At 42.9% G+C, this 17,745-nt stretch overlaps 1 protein-coding gene across 4 annotated transcripts in view; it reads left to right on the top strand.

The window, feature by feature from the left end:
- TEDC1 (tubulin epsilon and delta complex 1) overlaps positions 1-17,745 on the top strand; it is a 77,059-nt gene that overhangs the window by 49,924 nt on the left and 9,390 nt on the right. For 2 of the 4 annotated variants that reach the window (XM_087732537.1, XM_087732534.1), the window contains 3 exons: positions 18-104; positions 1,692-1,793; positions 3,065-3,277. In XM_087732537.1, the coding sequence (XP_087588663.1) occupies positions 18-104; positions 1,692-1,793; positions 3,065-3,277 (402 nt within the window). The remainder of the gene's footprint in view (positions 1-17; positions 105-1,691; positions 1,794-3,064; positions 3,278-17,745) is intronic. The other 2 variants (XM_087732535.1, XM_087732536.1) reach the window with 1 other exon arrangement.

Raw genomic sequence — 17,745 nt, 5'->3', positions numbered from 1 at the left:
TGTCTCCTTTCCTTCAGCTGTTACAGCTTCTGGAGTCTGAAACCAGACAACTAGAAGCCTTTCTGGAGTGGAAGCAACTGGAACCAGTTTATTGGCAGTGGATGGTAATGAATCAAACTAATTTCAAAGGGCGCAGCTTTCTTGACTCTTAACAAATAGCTGACCACTTCCAAAGGCCCCTTCCCACAAAAATAATAATGCTGCAAACCAACTGTTCAATAGCACTTGAGAAGAAGGGAAAAATGCCTTTGGTAAAGTAAGGAGTGTTTTCTTAGTTCTCCTTCATCCCTCTGTTTTCTTGAGTAAGACTCACCCAGCTAAGCTGAGGAATTACAGGGCAGAGTGGCAGAATTTCATACAGTTAACAAAAATGAAAATGTCTGATCTTCATCTCTTTAATGTTTTTTAAACATAGCAATTGTACATTTTGTTAAAATTAAATGGCTTTTCAGAAGAGGGCCTCTAAGCTTTATTGCAGACTTGAGAACAACTAAATTTGCAAGCAGCTGATATTGAGAACAACTTCATTTTTCCCAGCCAAATAATGTGTTAAAATTGCCGATTTCCCCTTGAACTGTGTTGAATGATCATAAGAAAATCAATAAGCCTTTCTCTGTGCATCTTACGACTTCTCAAGTGAGTGTAAACGGTACCATCCATCTCACTCCTCTCTACAACTTTTGCCTATTCACAGTTGCTGAAAATAATTCTTTAAAGCCCTGCCTTAGCTATATGAATTTACAAAATTTTGAGCATCAGTGAGCTGACTGTTAATTGCCCATATGCCTTGTTCTACCCTAAAAGCAAGGCACAGGAGTGTAAAATTACCTCACCTGTCTTGAAGAGTACTTCCAATGCAGAGCCATTCAAATTGCCATTAGTTATATAATGGCTTTTCCTTCACACGTCTACCATCTTATGGTTATTTGGAAAGCCTCAACACTAGCATAAGCCTGGCTCCAAACAGGCAAAATATAACTGCAAGTGTTACGGCATTTCAGTGTATCCACCAACACATTTGCCTCGGACATGTTGAACAGCGTGCGGAGTATTGGGAGTGTTAGTGTGCGTGTGCACTTCCTAGAGTTAAGTCCTAAATAAATACTTGCAAAAAAACCTGACCAGCGCATCTTTTAAAATTGTTCAACAGGCTGGATGGCAAATTTGCCTTTTTCTTTTGTTTTGCTGCTGATGGTGGTTGTTCCCAGATGCTGTAGGATGTATGGGAATGAGATGTGCTTTGAGGATACAGTAGTTTTCTCTTTCCACTTAACCCGTGTTTTGCATTGCTGATCTGATGGATGGGATGATTCTGGCATAGCTACTGCCAGGTCTTCCTGATGGTTGTGGGCAGGAGCATGACGTAACTACAGGAATTGGAGTGACTGAAGTGATGTTACTTTAAAATTCTGTCATTTAGTAAATTTCAAATTAAAAAACAAACAAACAAACAACAAAAAAACCCCAACAAAACCAGAAAAGCTTTGTCTTATTTCCATGCAGTCTGTTAGCCTGTGGGTGCCCAGAACATGTCTGCGTTGTCAAGAGCTGGGCCTTTGGTCAGCATGAGCTGTTGGCCTCAGTGCTGCTTTGTGCTAATTTGAAGTGCTGGTGCTTGCTGAGAAAGGTTTTGTAGGGTGTCTTTTGCCATTCTTAGCTATCTTACGATGTTTTTTCTTGTATGAGCCTAGAAATCTCTTGCTGTGATTCAAGCCAGAGTTTTTAACCTACCTGCGGAGAAGAGAGAGAAAGAAGGGGAAAAAAAAAATACTCCCATCCTCTTTATCTTTTATGTAAGTGAAGGCTGTTAGCATGTCACTGCCTTCCCAGTCCCTATTGCTAGGCTTAACAAAATTGGTTCTCTTAATGTTTCCTTGTAGGCCATTCCTTCAAACTTCTGATGGTTGTTGCTGCTGTCATATGGGACTTTCCTTCCCATTTGTCTGTGTTTAACTTCAGGTGCCTCACCCGTGCATCAGTGTTACAGTCAGTGCTCTTCTATCACAGAGACTTGTGTTTATACTTTCTTAAATGGTACTTGACTTTAACAGTGTGACATCGGTGACTTCTGGTTTCCTGACATCTCTTCCAGCAGTGTTGCTGCTGAGCCAGTAATTATGCATCTGGGTTTTCCTTGCCCGTGTGTAGACCATGCTGCTCAACTGCTGAATTTCCTCTCACTGTTTTCAAATTACTTCTCCAATTTCTAAAGATAATTTTGAATGCAAATTATGTCCTTAAAAGACATTATGACTTCTCCTATTTAATGTCTTCTTGATAACAATATGGAAATAAATATTTAATACTCTCTGAGTGAGGAGGCCTGGGTCCTTTATTTATGCTCTGCTACCCTGGCTTGAAAACTGTTTCTACATAATCTGTGCTCCATGGTGTATAGATACATGCATTTCAAGGACTCTGAAGTTATTTGGGGGTTTTTTGAGTATTTCAAGTAATGCTTGCTACCTCTGAAGGCAGTTGCAGAATTAATTATAGAACCAGCTAGGTGGTCATGGTCAAGTGGAGCTGACAGAGCTCCTGACCAGCCTAGAGCAAGGACCTCTTGGGGTTCCTCAACTTGTAGAGTTCTACATGGGCACAAGTGATCCTGTGGGTGTTACAGCTGACTGTGCCACATAGCAGATGGGGCTCTCCTGAACAGTGCAAGCATGTATCTGCGTCCTGGTCATCACTTCGTTACAAAAAGCCATAGAAGTGCATCCAGGCTCAGGGTCTGAAGGGAAGGGGCATATCTAGAGCTTCTGCAGTACTGGTGATCTCTCTGCCATGAGTGTAACTTTATGCTTTAGTGCAGTGGAGAGTAGTTCACAGTATGCAGTGCTTTCTAAAATAAGCTAGATAAGCAACATAAGTTTTCTGTTAACTTAGAAATATGTTATAGTGAATTGAGGAGGTTATCTCTTAAAATAACTCTGAAATTGTGGAGCAACTGTATACTGAGATGGTAGCAGTGAATTCATAGTTATGAATTACCAGGAAGATGGGGGGGACGACGACCATTTTAGCTCCTGCTGAAAAGTAACTTCTATTGTTTTTCCTTTAGGAAACTGTGTTAGATAATATGGCTGAAGAGGGAAATACGTGCGAGTCCCAGGATGCTCATGTGGAGAAAAGCAGGCTGCCAAAAGCGACCTCGTGCTGCCCCTGGGCTGACAGTCTGACTGGGCAAATTGACAGATTATCCAAGGATCTAATGACTCTCCGTGACCAACTGCATGAGCGTGTAACTCACCGAAAGGCTGTGTGGTGTGAGAAGGTAAGGCTTTGGGTGGCATTCTTGATCATTAGTGACTTTTAAGATCCTATATTTTTCAGCTGTCTTACTATGGCCAATCCTAGGGCAGCCTCCCTGTTGCTGCTCTGTGTCAGCCTTGCTGCAATCTCGATGTCAGATCTACAGTTACTTGTCTGTTTATGCCCACAGCATGCCAGGTGCTCTTTCAAGCACAAAGTAGGCATCTATCCCGGAGAGGCAGCATGCTGAAACAAAGTAAGTGTTCTTTTGGAAGGGAAGGCATCAAAGGATAGGGGTTGCAGAGGAGAGAAGAGAAGAGGAGGAAATCATGGCAGCCCCCGGAGGGACAGAGGCAGCAGGTTGAAAGCATCAGTAACGGTTATAGTGAGAAAAATAAAGATAGGTATTTGCAGGGAAAGGAGGGTGGGAGAGTCCAGAGCTTGTCATCTTTCACTGAGTTAGTAGTCTTTGAAATGTCTGATGAGGGAAGGAATAAGAAGGATTTGAAACCTGTGAAGTGAGAGAAGGGACTAAGCACAAGATTTGGTGGAAGAACAGACTGGCTGTGGGAGGCTGGCTGCGGATGAAAGCAGGTGATATGAAGGAAGTGTACATGGTATTCGCTGACATAGTGATGGGGAGACACTGGGAAGCACCCAGAGGGGGTGGTGGGCATAAATAAAGGAGCTGTTAATGTAAATGTAGAAGGTGAATCTGAATATTAACATGCTGGCACAAGGAGAAGATATGATGAAGATGCAGGCATAAAAATGAGTAATTTTTTTCAGACGTCAAGAGGAAAGAAGGATACCAGGGAATCTGTGAAACCCGTGGATGGAGGAGAAAGTGAAAGAAACAGTTGGGGCAGATAGAGCAGTAACAAAAACGCTGTATCACTATTCTGTGTCTGCGTCAACTCGGGAGAGGTTTTTTTTTTTTGCTTTTTTGTTTGTTTGCTTTTGTTTTTTTTAGATTGAAGTGTTGGTAGACAGGATTATAGATCAGCTGACAAAATGAAAAGTGGCAGATTGTCAGATCAAGAGGTATTTGCCCAAGAGTTCAAAAGGGTCTGGCATGGAAAAAGTGTCTGGAGAGCTGATCACTCTCTCTTTCACTGTAAGGATAAGGACCTAGTTAGGATCAGTGGGATAGAGACAGGCACAAGGAGCTGCTGCTTCAGAGTATGGAACTTCTTCCCACAGAACACTGTGGATATAAGCAGTGTACATGGATTTGTTGGACAAAGTGTGTCTGTTGGACACATTCTTGGAAGAAGAAATCCATCAAAGACTATTAAATATACAGATAGGAATTACAAGCTTAGAAAGTTGCGGGAGTACAAATTGTTGCAGGCTGGAGTAATAGAAGTATCTCCATATATTTGCCTTTGTCTTATAGTCTTCTCTAGGTACTTCCTGTCGATCACTGTCAGTGATGGGGTACTGGACTAGGCAGGTCTCTAGTGTCATCAGATTTGGTTGATTTTATGGCAAACCAGACATGATTGTTGCAGGACAAATCAGCTTGAGGTCTAAACATAACATTTCCAATGCATGATTTCCAAAGCAAGATATGCTCTGATTCCTCTTACGTATAACAATATATATGCTGTTAAATACTATAGAATCATAGAATCATTAAGGCTGGAAAAGACCTTTGAAATCATCAAGTCCAACCGTTAACCTGGCACTGCCATGTCCACCACTAAACCATATCCCTAAGCACCACACCTACACATTTCTTAAATACCTCCCTGGGCAGCCTGTTCCAGTGCCTGACTACCCTTTCAGTGAAAAAATTTTTCCTAATATCCAATCTAAACCTCTCCTGGCACAACTTGAGGCCATTTCCTCTCGTCCTATCACTTGTTACTTGGAGGAGAGGAGAGAGGAGAGACCGACCCCCACCTCGCTACAACCTCCTTTCAAGTAGCTGTAGAGAGTGATAAGGTCTCCCCTCAGCCTCCTCTTCTCCAAACTAAACCACCCCAGCTCCCTCAGCCGCTCCTCATCAGACTTGTGCTCTAGACCCTCCACCAGCTTTGTTGCCCTTCTCTGGACACACTCTAGCACCTCAATGTCCTTCTTGTAGTGAGGGGCCCAAAACTGAACACAGTACTCGAGGTGCGGCCTCACCAGTGCCGAGTACAGGGGCACTATCACCTCCCTGGTCCTGCTGGTCACACTATTCTTGATGCAAGCCAGGATGCCATTGGCCCTCTTGGCCACCCGGGCACACTGCTGGCTCATGTTCAGGTGGCTGTCAACCAACACCCCCTGGTCCTTTTCTGCCAGGCAGCTCTCCAGCCACTCCTCCCCATGCCTGTAGCATTGCATGGGGTTGTTGTGACCCAAGTGCAGGACCCGGCACTGAGCCCTGTTGAATCTCATGCAGTTGGCCCCGGCCCATGGATCCAGCCTGTCCAGGTCCCTCTGTAGGGCCTTCCTACCCTCCAGCAGATCAACACTCCCACCCAACTTGGTGTCATCTGCAAACTTACTGAGGGTGCACTCGATTCCCTTGTCCAGATCATTGATAAAGGTATTAAACAGGACTGGCCCCAACACTGAGCCCTGGGGAACACCACTCGTGACCAGTTGCCAGCTGGATTTAACTCTGTTCACCACAACTCTCTGGGCTCAGCCATCCAGCCAGTTTTTTACCCAGCAAAGCATACGCCCGTCCAAGCCATGAGCAGCCAGCTTCTCTAGGAGAATGCTGTGGGAGAGTGTCAAAGGCCTTACTAAAGTCCAGGTGGACAACATCCAGAGCCTTCCCCTCATCCACTAAGCGGGTTACCTTGTCATAGAAGGAGATCAGGTTGGTCAAGCAGGACCTCCCTTTCATAAACCCATGCTGGCTGGGCCCGATCCCCTGGTTGTCCCGTATGTGCCATGTGATGGCACTCAGGATGATCTGCTCCATGGCCTTCCCTGGCACTGAGGTCAGGCTGACAGGCCTGTAGTTCCCTGGATCCTCCTTCTGGCCCTTCTTGTATAGATGGGCGTCACATTTGCTAACCTCCAGCCAACTGGGACCTCCCCGGTTAGCCAGGACTGCTGGTAAGTGATGGAGAGCGGCTTGGTGAACACTTCTGCCAGCTCCCTCAGTGCTCTTGGGTGGATCCCATCTGGCCCCATAGACCTGTGTGTGTCTACGTGGTGTAGCAGGTTGCTAACCATTTCCCCTTGGGTTCTGGGGGCTTCATTCTGCTTCCCGTGACTGTGTTCCAGCTCAGGGGGCTGGGTACCCCGAGAACAACTCGTCTTACTACTAAAGACTGAGGCAAACAAGGCATTAGGTACCTCAGCCTTTTCCTCATCCTTGGTCACTGTTTCCCCCCACATCCAATAAAGGATGGAGATTCTTCTTAGTCTTCCTTTTGTTGCTAATGTATTTATAGAAGCATTTTTTTATTGTCTTTTATGGCAGTACCCGGATTAAGTTCGGCTTTGGCCCTTCTAATTCTCTCCATGCATAACCTCATGACATCCTTATAGTCCTCCTGAGTTGCCTGCCCCTTCTTCCAAAGGTCATAAACGCTCCTTTTATGCTGTTTTTTATGTTAAATATTATATAATAATCACACTGAAATTTTTTTTATGCTTAAATTTGGAAATGAAGTCCAAAAAGATTAACTGATGAATTCTTCATTGTACTTTGAAATATTCAAATTGGATTTGAATGACGGTTGGTCAAGTTCCAGTGTTTCTGAGATTCAGTGAATGTCATATGAGTTTATGACTGTGGGAAACAAATGGAGTGCATCTTAGCGTGGTGTTAAAAGGATGGTTTATCGCAAGTGTCTCCTCTTGTACGTGCCCTGGAACAGAATCGTTTTGTAATGCTACACGACAGCGTTTTTTGGAATGCTGGGGGTCAGATGACTCTCCATCAATCCTCTTTATATCAGCCCTTCCTTTGAATAGTGTTGCTGCTTATGTGATGCTTTCTGCCTGTAGGCTGTCTTTTTTCCCCGCAGTCAGGATGCTTGCTGAACGCAGGCTCCTCTATCAATCGTATGTTTCTGCCCCCTTCAGTCTTTTCCCTGGAGAAATAAGCTTATCAAATCTTTCCTTCTATATTTTTTTTTTAGTCAAACAAAGAGAAGATATAGCAGTAGCTAAAGTGGTCATTATCTCTGACTTTGTATCTTGCAATACTGAGACATCTGGAAATTATCTTGGCTCTCACAAGCATGCCCGGCTGCAGGACAGTACAGTTTATTATAGCTCTTGTGCCCACTACCTTGTACTTCACAAAAACCGTGATAATCCACAGAGTAATTATGTCTGTTGTTACCACGAGGCCTGATGTCTGTGCCAGGCAACTGAGTAGAAACTGTTCTGAAGAAAAGAATTGAGGGCACATGATGAAACGTGATATACTGGGGAAGAGACAGCACAGGTTTTGCAGAGAGGAATCATGAATCTAAAATCTGTCGGAGCTCTTTGAAGGGACCAATGAGCGTGTGGACAAAGGAGGTTGGATTGACGTCGTTTAATTGCATTTACAAATGGCACTTGATAAAGTCCCTGAAAAGCTTCTCAACAAAAATAACCTGCCCACGTGGCTGTCTTTCCTCTTCCCCTTGAGCAAACGGCAGAGCAGGAAGCGGAGAGGAGGCAGCCGTGACCAGTTTGCAGAGGCGGTCGCCAGTGGAGCCCCACAGGCCTGTGCCGCTCAGCGTGTGTGTAACTGCTCTGGGCAAGGAGGTGGATAGCGAGGTGCCCAGGTTGAGATGAGACTAAACCCCTGAGAGCACATGTGAAGGACAACAGCAAAGGATTGTTGAGGGCCCTTGTACTGAGTAGTGAAGTGGTAAAACGTCAGATAAAATTGGATGGAGATAAATCTAACAAAAAGCACCTGAAGGGAGAATCACAATGTGTTTTTTCTGTCACCTGAATGAGCTCTTAGGGTTATAACAATAGTTTTGTGGCAATGTCAGTGGTCAAAAAAAGCAAACTGAATCCTAAGAATTGTTAAGAAAGCAGAAGAAAGCAAAGCTTAAAATATTCCTGGAGCGCTGTGTGCAGTTCTAGTCCCAGTCCTAACTCAAAAAAAAGATGTGGTTGAGCTGAAAAGCACAGGGAGGGGAAGCTATGATGATCCAAGGTGTGAAAGTGTGTTTCTGCAAGGGAAATTTAGCTAGGTTAGGGCTCCTTGTACTAGAAGAGGAGAGAATGAAGAGGGGTATTGCACTGGAGCAGGAGGAAACATTTTTTACTGTTCTTCTGGTGCTCCTTAGTTCTCCAGATGGGTGAACCTAGAGGGAATTATTGGACAAATTAGTGAAGAAAAAAATCATTGTTAAGGAAGAAATACGGAGAGTATTCTCTGGTCAGGAAAGTCTTTCAGCCACAAACTACTGGAGTTTGGGAAGTTGTATCTTCCAGTGAGGTATTGTTATGTATTTGTCTAGTCCTAAACTTATTCTCTAGCTGTTTACTGTTGAAGACTTATTGGGACAGTGCTGGGTTAGATGGAGCTTTGATATAACAAGGTACAGTTGCACTTTCTTTACATCCAGTTTTGAGCATCACAATTCAGGAGAGAAACTGGGGAGAGTCCAGAAGACAAAAATGATAACCATTGTAAGTCTGAAACGTAAGGTCTTTGAAGGTCTTGAAATGGAAAGACTAAGGTGAGGTATATGATTCTTTGAGTATGAAGCAGTTTTCTATGGAGGAAAAATTTTGATTTTTATTTTTTTGCCCATGTCCTCAGTGAATGGGACAAGAATGTGTGTAAATTGCCACCACAGAGATTCTAATTGGGTACTAAGGAAAAACTTCCTAATGCCCAGGGCAGAGAAATGTTGGAGTAGGCTTTCTGGTGAGCTGTGAAGTTTACATTTTTGGACCCTGCACAAACCAGGTTATGCAAGTATCTGTCAGGGATTGCTGAAGCGCAGTTGGACCTGCTCTAAGACTGTGGATTGGGCTTGAAAACGTGTTAAAAGTCTCTTTCACTTAAGCAAGCCTGTGATTGATTGATTTATTTATTTTGGACTACGTAGAGGTATTTCAGGTGTGTTAAAGTCATTGCTATGCCATGATGTCTGGTTTGCACCACTAAACACAACTGCTTATTATTCAGGATGTGGTCTCAGGGGCAATGTGTCTGTCTCTTTCAAGTTTGATCATTTGCTCACTGTGATTCTGGTAGTTAAAACTATCAATGTTAAATCTTTTAAGGAACTTATTTTCCTTATTTTCTTTTGTTTGTTTCTGCCTGCCCCCACCTCTTTCTTTGGTTATGTGCTTGGAATGACTCTGAAACCATTTCCCCTTTCAGGGACATTCACTAGAAGACATCTGAATGTTGCCATGGGATTTGGGTGATTTGTGAAACCCTGATTAATATGACATTTTAACTGATATCCATCTCTAGGCAGCAATGTGTTCAGCATCTTGGAGGAGAAAAGGCATATGACAGAGGCGTGATCTGAATACGGGGCTTTCTTATTGTTAGCTTTGTTCTTTTCCATGCAGTACTGGGCAAATAATCGTCATTTCTTTGGTGACATTTTGGGGATTTGTAAATGATCAAAAAGTTGAGTGAAATGGTTAAGCTTTAGAAATGTTTCTCTTCTTAGAAACAAACTTAACTGTAAAAGATGAAAAATTCCCAAAGAGAACTTGTTTGTTTGCTTTTTCCTTTCTGAATATTTCATGTTATCTACTCCTCTGTTTGAGAGGGGGATTTGATTTCAGGCTGTGTTAAACATTTGGCATCCACAAGCTGGAATGCAGGGTATTTGACTCCAAATGGTGATCATTTCAGTTTTCATCACATGAATGCTCACACCATACTGAGCTTTTGTTGAAACTTGGGATATTGTATCTTGGGATCCTCTGTGTTCACTAGCATTTAAAAGCAAGCCAGACTCCTTTGAGATGGCAATATGATGGGATGGAGCTTGCTCATGCATATGCCTCTGAAGCATGGCCCGAAAAGACTTAGAGCCATTAATCTGAGCTGAACATGTTCCCTCCACACTAGAGTCCTCTCCAGAAATACTGGTGGCTGTGCTTCCATGCTTGGCTCGCATTGTACCTGAGTACCCAGAGCTGAGACTTAAGAGGTTGTAATCCCCGGCCCTTATCAGACTTCCTTAATGACAGTGGAAGACCACACTGAAACCTGCATTTTGTCTTTGTTTCTGTATTTTTCTCCTGATCGGTCACCTCCCCTTCAATTCAGTAACCCCTAACCTTCCCAGGCTGTTGTACCCGCAGCCTTGATAGGGGTGGCAGGATGCAGGGCTGCCCGCTTCAGAAGATGGGACACCCTTTGGATTCATAGTGTGTTGGGGAGGGGCTATATGGGAGAGGGATGTTTTGTTGTCTCTTGCTGGGGAGGGGAGAGGTGCAGGGGTGGTCAGCGGTGGCGGCAGGAATGACCTGGGACACCCCATCAAGTGGGGATGGTGGGGGCTGAAACACAGAGAGGCTTTTGCTCCATCCCAAGAGTCCTGTCATTCACTCAAACTTTTTGCCACCGCCAGCTCATCACAGCACACTGCTTCAGACCTTGTAGATTCTAATAAAAAGAAATTTTTTTCTCAGGATCTTACATTAATAAAAGACTGAATGGGTTTTGTTTCGCTTTGATTTAAGGCTTCACTATTTGAAGTAGAGAAGCAACTCCAGAGTCTGATGCTGAAACATAGTCCTACATCCTTCTGGTTTTGCTTGGGTTTTTCTTACCAAGATTGAGTTGAGTTTTATCTACTCAAACAAGTGCACTTGCCAAGTTTTTCTGTAAGCCTTGTAATGAATTGGAGGGGGGAGCGAGGAGCTGTGGGTACCCTAGTAGCCACTGCTAGCGCTTGGTGGCTGTGCTGTGCGCGCGCCGAACCTGCGTGAAGATAACGGCATGCGCAGTGTATGTATGTGGGTGAGGGAAAGGGAGAGTCTCATTATTTTCTCCACTGTGTGAATGGCGAGGGGTGACAGCGGGGATTGGACTGGCTCCTGGTGTGCTGCCTTCCCTCCTCTACCATTGCGGGGCCAGCTTGTGTTTCTGCTGCCTTAAGCCCGGGACTTGTGGCAAAGAAACAGTTGAGCTCTTGCTAGAGAACTCTCTGAGGGCTTGTCAAAAGCTTTTTTTTTTTTTTTTTTTTTTAAAGCAAATTGTTCACATTGCTTCTTTGCTATTTCTGCGGCTTATTCTAGTTCTCTGGGCTTTCTGCTCATATGAAGATGTTAGTGTAGCAAGTAGTTAATTATCCAGGCTGTCTGGGGTGCAGGAAGTGGAGGAGTGGTAGGGAATGGTTCAGTGTCATGCATTTCCTCAGTCAGCACATTCCCTTCCCCTGCCCCTTCCCCGCTCCCAGAGTGTTTCTGTGTTCCACTTTGTATTTGCAAACCTCCATCTGGAGCACCAAGCAGCTGTCAGCGGAGCTTTTCATGCAAAAAGAAATTGAAGAACTAGCAAGGCCACAAAAGCAGCTTTTGGAAATTCATGGTTGGCTAGGCCCAGATGCCTGGGTAGGGGGAGGAAACCCAGAGAGATCAACAGAAACGTCCATCAAAGGGAGCAATGGAGGACATGGACAGGAGGATGGCAAGGAGGAACAAGGCTAATGGCTTTTATGTGTAGTTCTTATTTAGTTAAATGTAGGATTAAATTTGGTGCTGATGGAATTGCCGTGGTATTAGCAGACTTAGGTTATTAGAAAGCATGGATCTGCTGTAAACAGTAGGAATTAAGATCCTAATGTTTGTATTCACTTTTTGCCTATGTATTTTCTTGCATTGGTTTATTTGTCACTCATCAATATTCCTAGCAGGGGATCTGAGGCTGCTTGCTTCTAGTAAGTGCCCGTGGAGACTGCAGTGGAGATCCAAGTGATTGGTCTTGGAGGGCAGTGTGCTCTCTCTTGTGTTGGAAGGAGGAAAGAAGCCATCTCCGTGCATCGGTTCTCCTCTTAACAGCAGGATCAAACATTTGCATTAGACCTGAAGCCCCTAGTTAGCCTGGCTTAAGGCTGGCATGCACATGGAAAATTACTGCAGATAAGCAGCGCTAGGTGATTTTTGAAAGAATCTTGCTCGCTTCCGAGAACTCTGTGCAGGTTGGTCAGACTTGAATAGTCAATGTTAAGCTTGCAGCGTACAAAGAGATGAAAAAGATAAGTATTTATTCTTTGTTTGCAGATGCAACTTGCTGTGCAGATTGCTGAATGAGTGCTGAACTGTGTGAGAGACAGAGAGACTCTATGTACCAGTTGCTAAATCAGCAAACCGATTTCAAACACACACAAAAACTGTAACTGAAAATAAATTACCCAGCCTGACATTTTTCATGGGGCTTATATATTCCAAAAGACTACAGCTCCTTAGGGAAGAGAGAAACATTAAAAACTTGAGTGCTGTCTCCTCTTTTGTGTGCAGAACTCTGGGGTTTGAAGTAAGCGTGGGTGAAAGTTTTTCTTGCTTCCCAAGAGATGCTGTTTTCCCTTCCTTTGCCGAAATGCAGAATGTTTGCTCAGGTGACAGGATCAGTTAAAGTATAATCAATGACCAGTGTTAATATTTTACTCGCATTATTTTCCAAGATGTTGGATACCAACCAAGGCAGTGAAACATGTAGTAAATGCAGCTGAAGAATTATACTCCAATAAATTTTAGATGAGCTTTATTTAACAATAAACTGTAAAAAAACCCATTCCAATGAGAGAATGTGTTTTGTAGCCACTGTAAATGTTTTAGTGCATTTTTAAGAAGTAAGTGTAGTACTTATGTTCTCGCAGGTAAAACACAATAAAACAAAGACTAGGAACGCCTGTAGGGCTCAGATGCGCAAAGTATATGAGATTGCAGCTCCCAGCACCACCTCTGTCTTTTGAACGTGAAAAGCTTGGAAGCTGATGGGTGGAATTTGAGGTACCCATGACCACAAGGTTGCTGGATTTCAAGACTCTCTTGCAAGTGGTGAGCCACTGCAAAAAATGTTGTCCTCCACAGAGGCAGTATCTTGGGGACATAGCTAATTCTGGCTGACAGAGGCCATATTAAACACCATAGCCAGTGGCTGTATTTTAGAGCAGCTCTACCTGAAACACTATTAGTGTGTTTTACTGAACCTTTCAGAGTGGGTTTTGGGGACAATAACTTCCAGGAGGTATCTGGCTTGCTTTACAGCTCTGGGCAGACTGTTGGGATGGGTTCCTCCTCTGCCAGCTGGAGTTACAAGCGTTGTGTACTTTGCAGTACTGCTTCGTTTTTAGGTGAGTTAATAGAGGTGCTTTTGGAAACACTGTTTGCATTCATGCATTCAAAGCTTAAATTTAAGTTTCCTTTTTTCTTAAAACCTTAGCTTTGTTCTCTCAGTCATTTGCCCTGACATCGAGGGTACTTGATCATAAGAGGAAAAAAAAGTATACAACTCATTTCTGTGTCTTTGTCCCTTGTGCTTGTAGAAGAGCTGACATAAATCTGTAACTTAACGTTGTCACATCTCTTCTTCCCAGCCAGAAATGCATCTAAATAAAGCTTTAGTACACTTCTGAGCTCAGAACTCGCTACTTTTAACTCTTCATCTTATCCAAAACCATAAGAGAGCTGTTTGATTTTTTTCCCTTTGCAGGTTAGCTGAGGGATTCAGCCTTTGACTAGTGCAAAAGTCATGATGGCCATTCAGGCAGCTTCACATCCACCTGCAGCTGCTACTCACCATCAAAACTGTGAGCTAATAAGAGGAACTGTGCTTGCAGAGTAGTGGCTTTAGAAACTGTCTGCTTTTTCACTGAAACTCTGAAAATGTTTTATGTAGACAAGTCTTCACCTGGGAGTTAAAGTTCACTTGTCTCATGCCATAGCTGGGGATAGGCTGGGTTGCTGGAGTGACCTTTGCTGCTCTGGATGCACTGCCCCTGCCGCCCCCAAAAGCAGAGAGAAGAGCTGCAGGGCTGGGTGCTGGTGGAGGTTCCGCAGCAGTCATCCAAAGCCCCTGGAGGGTACAAGGGAGTATTTTCTAACTGAAAACCAAACCAGTTTGGGGGTGAAGAAACTCCCTAAAAGTCATGGGGTTTTGTTTGTTTTGTTTGGTGGTGGTTTTTTTTTTATTTCCCTTGTAATTTTTGCATAAGACAGACCCTTTTCTGAAAATTTGTATGACTAGGTGGTAATACCTTCCTCTCATCTCTGTATTTGAGGAGTGGTTTGTAGAAGCATTCCTTTTTTTGGCTGTATGTATAGGGGCTACATTGCTTGAATGTTTCACATCCCGTTCTCCCAAGGCAAGATAATATAGAGAAGTACAAACCACAAGCAGCACTCTGTTTCTAAAGTGGCTACTTTCATGTTGCACAGTGATAAAGCTGTACTTATAACAAAGTGGGGTCCTCCAAGCCTCTGCAAGTCACTTAGATCTGAGATGATATCTCATATCATCAGTGTTTGTCTCTGCTGCCCAAGAAAAAAGTTTGGAAGAACAAATTGAAAAATAAGTGAGCAATTTATTATACGAAGCAATACTTGTCTGTTGCCTTCCTTTGTGATTTGTAGTTGTCAGGGTCTTTTTCAAAGTAGCACTGCAGCCTTTTTGCAAGTGTCTAAATTACTTACACTGACATACTCCGATTTTCATATCATTTATTTTCAGTATGTGCCTATTACTACATTAATTTGTGTGATCTTCTAATTGAATTAAAGGATTTTGAAAAGTCTAGAGATAAAACTGTAGTTAAGAAGAAATGCATTCTACAAGGCCGGGCTGTTAGAATGGATTTTTTTTTTTTTTATTACTGTAAAATGCTGAAGATTTATAATTTGGAGAAGGAAATAGGTGTTTATCTCTTATTGCCTGTGGTGCACATTCAAAATTGTGTGGCATATGGGACTTTCACAAGTATCTCCTTGTAGTCGATGGTGAAGAATCTGCAAGTTTGACGTTCCTGCCTGGAGCTGTCCCACCTTCCTGAGAGCAGCGGGGCCGTACCAGGTGGCGGGCTTGCCTGTCTTCTCGGGAAGCAGCTGAAGACGTTTAGATGAGCTCCTGGCTCCAGAGCACGGTGGTTCTGGCCATCTTCTTGTATGCTCTTGCTGATGCTTCACGTCTGCTCTTTTTGTGCTGGCATCGCTGGCATCCTCTTTAGCTGTCAGAGGTGATGCAGAAATTGCCAATTTCTTTGAAGACCATTTATTATTTTAAGATTTGTCCCTGGCTGGTTCTGCCCACAGAGTTGCTGCAATAGAATAATCACATTACATTTTTGATTCCCATTTTTTTTTTTTCTTTGAGTTCAGTTGTTCTCAAAAGTTAACCACTGGAGAAGCGAATTACTCATGCCAAAAACTCAGGAACAGAGAGTTCAGAAAATATCCATACAATAGTAAAGTTTTTTGTAGCTTTATGGCAGAGGGATGTATCTCATGAGGGTTTCAGCCTTCTTTCTGGGCTGTTTGCCTCAGGTATGTCCTTTAGCAATCCAACCCAAAGGCTGTCCTTGAAGCAACTGCCTCTTTGTGCATCTTTTCACGGGTGGGATCCTGTGCAGCTCCGTCGCAGGAGGAGAGCTGGGTGAAGCCCTTACTGTAAGCAAGTCTGCTCGCACGGGCTCACTGCACAACAGTCACAGAGTTCAGTTGCTTTTAGGCCTGAGAGGATTAATTTCCCATTTGCTTTGCCTGTGTGGTAGGTATTTGTAGTCTCAGCAAACAGGGAATGCTTTTATCAGTTGTGTGCTTTTGTGTTTTGTCTTGATATTTAGAGGTATACTTTGCATTTTTCTGGTAAAGACCCTGAAAAATCTTAATGTTGTTCTTTTCCTGTTTTCTTAATCCTATATCCTTTTCCTTTATCTTAATCTAAATTTAGTTTTCTGACTCCTATCAATGTAGTATTTAGATATGTGAGTCTAAATACAGACCCATTTGATTATCTTAAAAAACAAACAAACAAACCAACCCCCAAAAAACCCACAAAAAAACCCCACCAAAAACACCAAAGCAAAAAAAAACCCAACCCAAACCAAACCAACAAAAAAATGTTATCCATTCAGACAAGATCAGGTCACTCCTCTTTATGAAATTATCTCATTCAAATGCTTTAATTCTAACTTTCCATTACTGTGCTTCCTCACCATCTAAAAGCTTTCCATTGGAGAACAGCGTGGATGTTGTTCTGAAGGCTTACGAAGTGCTTTGCAGCATTCAATGTATAATAAAAGGAAGCACAGAGCAGCAGTGCCCTGCCAGGCTGTGGTAGCTGTTCTCGTCAGATGCAGCTATGTGCGTTCCTGGTATTAAAACTATATTTTTAGTTTCTCGTCAGAGGACTCCTCCCCCAGTTAAAAGACGGCCTTCTATTCCTAGATAAAATAGGTACTGTTGCCTCTCTGTGGCTTCCCTGTCAATTTGTTGTGGAATGACAATAGGTGCGCCTGGGGGAGCTAACATTTGAATAGTGAATGTCTTGCTTAAAATGCATAAGATGGAGATGCATACATTCCTCTCTAATTGCAGGAAATTGCAAATCCGGGCAAAATTTGGAATGCAGCTGCTTGTATAATTACCTCTTCTGTCAGTTGCTATAGCTCAGCTTTACAACCATTCTCAAATGTCTTCATAGTTTATGGTACAAATAATGCCCCCATTAATATTACTTTGGGATCACCCCTTTCATTTATTTGCCACCAATTCCAAAGGCCTAAGATTTTTCCTCTTGCTGAACTAATAACGAGTGTTAGAAATCAGTCATTATATTAAGGTGAAATTTTGCTTTAGCTGTTATAATTATTGTTAAGCCAAAATTTGAGTTTCTTACTGTTGCTGGTGTTAGAGTTTAGTAAGAAATACCCATGCATGTACCTCAAACCAGTTTGATCTGCCTACAGCATCAGGTTTTGAATATGGGCAAACCTTTCCTTTTCATGGCCTTATGAAATAGAAGGTAATGGTAATGGGTCATGGAAAAGTTGTTAGGTTATTAGCAGCTAAGTGTTGCTATCTGCTACAGTCATTAAGTGACGGATAAGATACAGATCACAATTCAGAGCTTAATGAAATGTGTTGGCCCCACTTATACCACCATCACAACTGGAAAATGGTTGAAAGGCTGGAAAGGATTAAAGGAGGAGGGGTAATAAAAGAATTATTTGGTCTGTCTTTTGAGAGGTGAGAAAAGTGTAATTTAACCAAGGCAAAGTTATAGCTGGATCATGTTCTGCAAGTTCTTAGACAGAAGTGGAGTTTTGAGGGTATAAGACTTCAGATGAAAGATGGTATAAGAAGACCTAGTGGCTGAGGCAGAACTCACTGAAAAGGGGCAAATTTTTAACCATAAATGTATTTCACTGCTGAGATAACACAGGGATAGGGTAGTTTCTTGATCTGCTGGAGCCTGTGTTTAAAAAACCAAAAGTATATGTTTCTAGAAGAGACCCTGTAGCTTACCAAAATGTAGTAGAGCATTGCAGAAATTACTAGGTGAGATACTGTTTGCCTGTGCTTTGTGGTAGGTTAGACTAATCAAAC

The sequence above is a fragment of the Nipponia nippon genome, unplaced genomic scaffold, assembly GCF_047370975.1.
Source record: "Nipponia nippon isolate SJK-2023a ecotype South Korea unplaced genomic scaffold, ASM4737097v1 scaffold_5, whole genome shotgun sequence".
Classification (NCBI taxonomy): Eukaryota; Metazoa; Chordata; class Aves; order Pelecaniformes; family Threskiornithidae; genus Nipponia; species Nipponia nippon.
Note: the sequence above shows the minus strand (reverse complement) of the source record. Positions and strands in the feature narration are given on the sequence as shown.